The sequence below is a fragment of the Rhincodon typus genome, chromosome 1 (genome assembly GCF_021869965.1).
Source record: "Rhincodon typus isolate 14 chromosome 1, sRhiTyp1.1, whole genome shotgun sequence".
NCBI lineage: Eukaryota > Metazoa > Chordata > Chondrichthyes > Orectolobiformes > Rhincodontidae > Rhincodon > Rhincodon typus.
Window position 1 is genome coordinate 29,113,498 of NC_063332.1, and position 7,425 is coordinate 29,120,922.

The following is a 7,425-nucleotide window of genomic DNA, read 5'->3' on the forward strand; positions in this document are numbered from 1 at the left end:
TTGAGACCTTGTGGCTAACTATGACTGATAGAGCCAAGTGATGGAAAATAATTCAGTAACATGCTAGCTCTGGACCAGAAATACAACTGACTTAACAAGGTGTAGAGCTGGATGAACACAGCAGGCCAAGCAGCATCATAGGAGCAGGAAGGCTGACGTTTCGGGCCTCGACCCTTCATCAGAAATTGACTTGTTCAGTTGAATTAATCTTGTCACCATCTACTGGAACTGAGGTCTAGCAATATGTTGGCTGCAGGCATTCTCACCGTGAGTACATGCTCTGCCACCTATGTTGTTCGAAACATATCAAGAATTCAAATACTACACTCCAAACTTAAATTGGTAAAACATTTTAATTTGCAGGAAATTGGTGTGACAGAAACAGCATTGATGTTTATCACCATAGCACAACTTTCAAATATCTCAAAACACTTCACATACGATTAATTTCTTGTAAGTGTGAACTCTGTGTAGTCAAGTACAGCAGCTGGTTTACAAATAGCAAACCGCTGCAAGTGACAATGAGATACACGACCACGTAATTTGTTTTTGTCTGACTGGTTGACAGCATATTAACTGATACTCTACGAGAACTTGGTACTCTTTAATATTTGGTGCCATGACATTGCAGCTATATGAGCATTATTTGGAAGTCCATTTGCTGCCACAGGACACAGCTAATCATATATGTCTGTCTACTGTGCTGTGATGCCAATGTTATACTTAGTCTTATACCTTATGATTGAACATCATACAATGATTACTTTAAATTTTTTGTTAAACACTAAAATATCTGGATTACAATATGTAATTACATTTAGAAAGTCAACATCAATAACAGTCAAACAAATGTAACATAAGGTTTATTTAACATAGCATAGGCAGTTGGACTGAACTGCTGACTTGATCAACTTAAATAGCCAAACTACTGTGCTCATGTGTCCATCATTGCTCAATAACATTATGCAGGTTGACTTTATGCACATTATCCATTTTTGTTTCTACTTGCTGTCAATTGGCTTTTATTTTTCAAATTTTCTGCTCATTACAGCTAAGTCTACACTTATAGGCATTAGATCGAAACTTATGAAACTATTTCTAATATTTCTGTTGTGAAGACATTATTTTGCACAGGTTTTCTATTTTATAAGATAAACTATTCTCACAGGGAAGAAGTACTGAGCCACTGGCTAAAGTGTTCAATTAGATACGGATGTACGTCTATGCAGAGCTAACATCATCATATTAACAACAAATTTTGTAATGTAAAGCTGGTATTTCTTTAGACTGACTCATTATGGAGGCTTACCATTCAACATTTGTACTGACTGCACCTCAACATTTTAGCCGTGTGCACCAGCAGTACAGACTTACCATGATCTTATGTCAGGACATCATAAAAATCACTGCCACTACAGGACAACATGTTTTCTGACCCCCTAAAGGTGGATCACATAACAGTGGGTTCCAGTGTTCTAAGTTCCCAATGTTTTAAAATGTAGAAGTTCTAATATTACTAACTACATAAATAGCCAAAAACCAAATAAAAGCAGCTCAAATTAGTACACCGTCTATAACCACAGGGTTGAAAAAAGTTAACAGTATTTAATGGAGTTAGCCAATAATATTGGAAAGTATAGGCTGCTTGCTAACAGCTACTTGATTGTAGAAGATCTCGATGTGTGTGCATGAGAATTTGCAGTTATAAGAGCATTTAATGATGAATCTTAGGACATCCTTAACTTTGGCCTGGATATTGTACGTATTTTTGGTAAGTTGGAAGCCATTTAATAAAGGTGCACAGGGCCTGATTTGTGGATTTCTGCCCCATTCCTGTTTCTGGTCATTTTTGCTAATGTGAATGAGGGGAATGGCAGTGAACTGCACACAGCACTGTCACCCTTGTCAGCTCCATTGTGGGTGGGCATTTCAAACCCTCTGCAATCTTGATGGTGCCAAACCAATTTTGTTAAGAGACTTGGTTCATGGCAACTCAGAGGAGTTATGAACCACAGAGGGAGCCCCAATTCTGAGACAGGAACAGGAAAAAAAGCCATTAAACAAGCTGTTTGAAAACCATTGCTCTTCTTTCTCATAAAGCTGTCAATCAGTCACAGGCAGTGACAGTCCAATTGAGGAAACTTTCAATCCATTTCACACGATATCCACAAAAGCTGTTTGGACAGATAAGCAGGCATCTGTTTTACCAGATGGACTAATTCTTAATACCTGGTTGATCTGCAAGAATGACTAATGGACTCAAACCTCCAGCTATACAGAACAGCTTGCAGGTGAGCGCTACCTTTGTTTTGATTGATATGTTTCGATCTGACAAAGATTGATATCTTTCAATCAATCTGGTTTTTTTTGAAAACAACCTGATCTTTCTTTGAAAAGCTTTTCCAAGCCTGTGACCTGATATGTTTTGCAGTTGCTTTCAGTAGAATTCCCATCCTGAAGAACTTTCATGTGAGATTAGGAGGCACTGGTGGAACTGCAAGGAAGCCCATCAAGCAAGGTGAGTCCTGGGTTTCTTGGATGGGACAGGTTTGGACATTGTAGGAGGGACAGTGTAGGACTATGGAGACAGTGGATATTGGAGCTTATGTAAGGAGGCACAATGTAGGGGTAGAGGTTTGGGGTGCTCCTGATGCACAAAGGACACCTCCAAAAGGATGCAATCCCTCTGCTTCTTTCTCACCTTTTCAACAATTTAATCAGCACCTCAACAGCCATAGCGTCAGGCAACCTAGCGAGTGTCTTTTCCACCCTACTGCACATTATAGTGAGTGGGTCGGAGCAGACAGGAAAGCAGTGGATTACACAATTGATGTATTTTACCTGCATTCTCACTGAAAACATGTCTGCCAAGGAGATTATAAAATTCCCCCTTGTATCCATATTCATGAGATTCAGAGATCTGAAGTAGAGTAAAGCTTTTGTTTTAATGCAATGAAATGTTGTGTAAGATTGACAGTTTTATAAAATTGTAAAATGAGCAGTTTCTATTTCAAAGTAAAGTTTCAAAGCATGTTTGTAAATGAGGTTTGTTTCAGGAACATTTCAATGATTTACCAATGACACAGTGGTTGTGTACTTTGTGGAAAAAAGAACAGTGGATAACGAAATGGGGGATATGGAGAGAGCAAGTGAGGTTGAAGGTTAAAAGACCAGTCAAGATTAGAGCGGAACAGTGTGCCAGCAGATGGAGGTAGGCTTTCTAGACTTCCAACTTTGCCACCTGACTGTCTATGTTAGCATTCATTTCAAGGAGGCTAGAATATAAAAGCAGAGATGCAACACTGAGGCGATATAAGGCTCTGGTCAGGCTGCATTTGGAATATTGAGAGCTGTTTTGGGCCCAGTATCTAGGGTAAGATATGCAGGCGTTGGAGGAGATTCAGAGGAGGTTTACAAGAATGATCCCAGGATACTAGACTCAATGGAGTTTAGAAGGTTGAGGGGGTATCTGATTGAAACTTATAGAATACTGAAAGGCCTGGATAGAATGGATGTGGAGATCTGAGGGCACAGCCTCAGAGCGGAAGACCTTTTAGAACTGAGGTGAGGAGGAATTTTTGCAGTTAGAGGGTGGCAAATCTGTGGAATGCATTGCTGCAGAGGGCTGTGGAGGCCAAGTCACTGAGTGCATTTAAGACAGAGATAGATAGGTTCTTGATTAGTAAGGGGATCAAGGATTTTAGGGAGAAGGCAGGAGAATGGGGTTGAGAAATGTAAGTGCCGTGGTCGAATGGTTAGTAGAGTTGATGGGCCAAATGGCCTAATATTGCTCCTAGATTGTTTGGTCTGCCTATATAGCCAACTTGGATTATTTATAGTCCATGTCCACTTCCCTGGCATGAAAACAGTGCACGTCTATACCTCCAGAATGGAGGCAGGATCATGGGTTTTGGAAAATGCTAGGCCAGTGGGTGTTAAATTATTGGTAAGGACAGTGGAAGAACTTCCCCTTATTCTGCAAATAGTGTAATGTGATTTTCTTTAACAGGCAGATAGGATGTCAGTCTAATGACTCGATTAAAGCAGGCAAAATGTTCACTGTATAATTTCTGCAATGAAGTTAAAAACAACCTTCTGTATCTAAATGTTATATGCCACAGCTGAATGCAAAGAGGGAATGCTAGTCTTTGGGCTGTGTACTGGCACCACCTGGCAATGTGGCAACACCAACCATTATTCCTATTTCCTATACCATCAGATATTGTGGCAAATAACGTAGTCCTTGAACCTTATCCCCAAGACAGCTGGAAACAGTTACTGTAGAACCATTCTAGGAACATATGCTAAACTGGAGTTATCCTAGTGCATGTAGCTCTGCACAAAAGTCCAGCAAGGAGTATATATCCACTAAATCATCAAGCGAGATAAAGCATTTATTTTAAGCTAAATTCTTCAATTAAAGAATACATTTCTGAAATCTGACTAGGATACACTTATCAAATTACATCAACTTAGTTTTGTATCTTGTTCATGATTGTGCACATAATAAATATGGTATCGCAAAATGCAATAAAGATATTTTTAAAAAACGTTTTAGTTGATGGTACCACCACTGGTTAGAAAGTCAGAAGATTTGAACAATAACTCCATTGGAAATCATTTGTCCACAACCTGCACCATTGTCATTAAATACATTTCTTAATTTCTTCAAGCTTTTATACTAACTGAAAAAAAACATACCCTGACCTGTGTCTTGGTTCTTACTGACAATAAATGTTTTTGGATCAGGAATGACAGCAATTCCACAACATTTTAATCAAACATTATTATAACCAATAAATGATATTAGTATTCCGAATATACTTAAGAAACGTGAGTATTCTATTTTACAGGACATTTTTCTTTAATGCTGCATTCCACCAATGTTTATTGTACCATTTGCAGAAGGACCTTTAGGCACAGCCCAAGGCAGGTAACGTGATTCATTTCATAGTCTGACTAATCAAGAATATTCAGTGAAAAGTTAGTCAATTATAATTATTCCCTCGAGGCATTTGAAGCTGTTTGGTCTGTGATTGATGACTTCCAATTTACATGGCATCCATGAATTCCATTCACCCTGTTCAAAGAAATAAGTCCTTAATGTGGATGTAGACCACACAAAAATTGAAAAGAAGTTTCTTATTCTCCTTCTGAAACTGTTGTGTTAACTTTTGCCCGTCCCCCCAAAACAATCATCACAAAACACAGGTGCTCAGCTAGAGTCCATTGTAAAAAGCTGAACTTGCTGTGGATTCCAATATAGCTCTGCTGTCGAGTTATAAGCCAAGGACCAAATATATGGAACAAAAAACTCCTCTGGTTGCTCCTCTTCAACATACTTGAACTTCAGTTCTGGGAATTTCTGTCAAAGAAAGATGAATGAGAAATGAATGACTACATATTCAATGCTTTTTTTATGAAGTTATCTTGGCAAGTCAATTTTGAACCAAATTCATTTCATCCCTTTTCTAGTCTCCAATTTTTTCCTTAGATAGGCTAGAGTAGAAGCAATGCAATTATTGAGCCTTTCAGACAGATTCAAAACAAGCATTCCTAACTTGTATACTCTGTACCGCACCATACATTGCACTCACTCACACAGCTATGCACACATTGGGTTTGACGCCTTATTTTGGGTCGAATCTACATGTGATAAAGTCATTCAACAGATTTATAAAGTCATTCATGTTGAGAAACAGGAGGAAAGTCATGGGTTTGATCTCATTCTCTCTTCACAAACTGTCTTCCTTTAGCAGCAAGAGTCGGCCATTTGGCCCCTTTAACCCATTTCAGCAATTGATAACATCATGGTTGATCTGACTGTAGCCTCAACTTCATTTTGCTATCTTTCACCAATACTCCTTGACTCCCTTGTTAGTTAACAATCTGAGGCTTTTTTTGAGCTCAGTTGACTGGATGGCTGGATTGCAATGCAGACTGACTCCAACAGCATGGGTTCAATTCCTGTATTGGCTGACGTCATCATGAAGGTCCCATCTTCTCGACATTGGCCCTCACCTGAGGCATGGTGATCCTCAGGGTAAACTTACCACCAGTTGCTTCTGTCTAACGAAAGAGTATCTAGGGTAAGCTGAGAGGATGTTTCTCCCCATGGGAGGATCTAGGATCAGAGGACGTGGTTTCAGAATAAAGGGGTGCCAACTGAAAACTGAGATGAGGAGGAATTTCTTCTCTGAGGTCCCTATGGTCCCCTGCGACTATGGCAACTTTACCTGACCTAGTTAACAATCTGACTTTGCCTTAAAATTACTCAATAACCCTGTTTCCATTGCTGTCTGGAATAAAGTTCCACAGACCCATGACTTTTTCTCATAAGGGCAGGCAGAAGGGGTTAGTTTAATTTGGCGTAATGTTTGACACAACATCGTGGGCTGAAGGGCCCATTCCTGTGCTTTTCTGTTCTACGTACTTTTTTGTGATTCATGTAGCAGGATACCCAAATCCCTCTGTTCTGCAGAGGTCTGAAATCTCTCTCCACTCAAATAATATGCCATTTTATAAATCTTCCTGTCGAAGATGACAAGTTCAATTTTTTTAAAGCTCCATCTGTTTGCCCTCTCACTGACCTATTTATATTCTTTTTCAAACTCATTATATCCTCTTGGCAAATTACTTTCACACCTTGTTATTATCCTGCATTTTTTATCTGCAAACTTGGAAGATTTGTTTCGCCCATGGCTTTACTTGGTGTGTGTATTAAACAAAGAAATACATAATATATTGTATACATTATATACAATTTTTCAAGTTCCCAGAATACTCTATATTACTTCACAGCTATTTAATCAATTTTTCAGGTGTCTCAAATATGATATTCAATTATTATACAGTAAAATGCCAGGTGAGATGTGAAGTAAATGAACAGCTACTGTGCTTTGGTGGAATTACAAAGGTGGTGAATGTTTTCTAAGCTAGCAGGAATTCCTGGTCTCCTAACGGCGCTGAGGAAACTTTATGCTCAATATTGTGTTCTTAAGTCCTAAGTATGACATGAACCCATGTCTTTCTGAATTAGCACTCCAAAAGATCATAAAACCATAAGAAATAGGAACAGAAATTGGCTGCTCAGCCTCTTGAACTTTCTTCACCATTCAATAGAATCATGGCTGATCTGACGTTCTTCATGCCCATATTCTTGCTTATTCTCCCATAACCCTTGATTACCCTATTCATCAAGAATCTATTGCCACCTTAAATATACAGAAGGAATCTGCCCCCACAGCTCTGTGGCAAGAAGTTCCAAAGACAATCAACCCTCAGAGAAGAAATTCCTCCTCATCTCAGTTTTCAGTTGGCACCCGTTTATTCTGAAACCACGTCCTCTGATCCTAGATCCTCCCATGAAGAAAAACATCCTACGCTCGGTTCGCAATAAACAACTGCACCTCCCAGTCGCGAACC

General features: G+C 39.1%; 1 protein-coding gene across 1 annotated transcript in view; it reads right to left on the reverse strand.

The window, feature by feature from the left end:
• Nucleotides 1–334: 334 nt before the first annotated feature.
• dym (dymeclin) overlaps nt 335–7,425 on the reverse strand; it is a 446,122-nt gene continuing 439,031 nt past the window's right edge. The window contains exon 12 of the mRNA XM_048598245.1: nt 335–5,365. Coding sequence (XP_048454202.1) covers nt 5,216–5,365 — 150 coding nt within the window. The 3' untranslated portion in view covers nt 335–5,215. The remainder of the gene's footprint in view (nt 5,366–7,425) is intronic.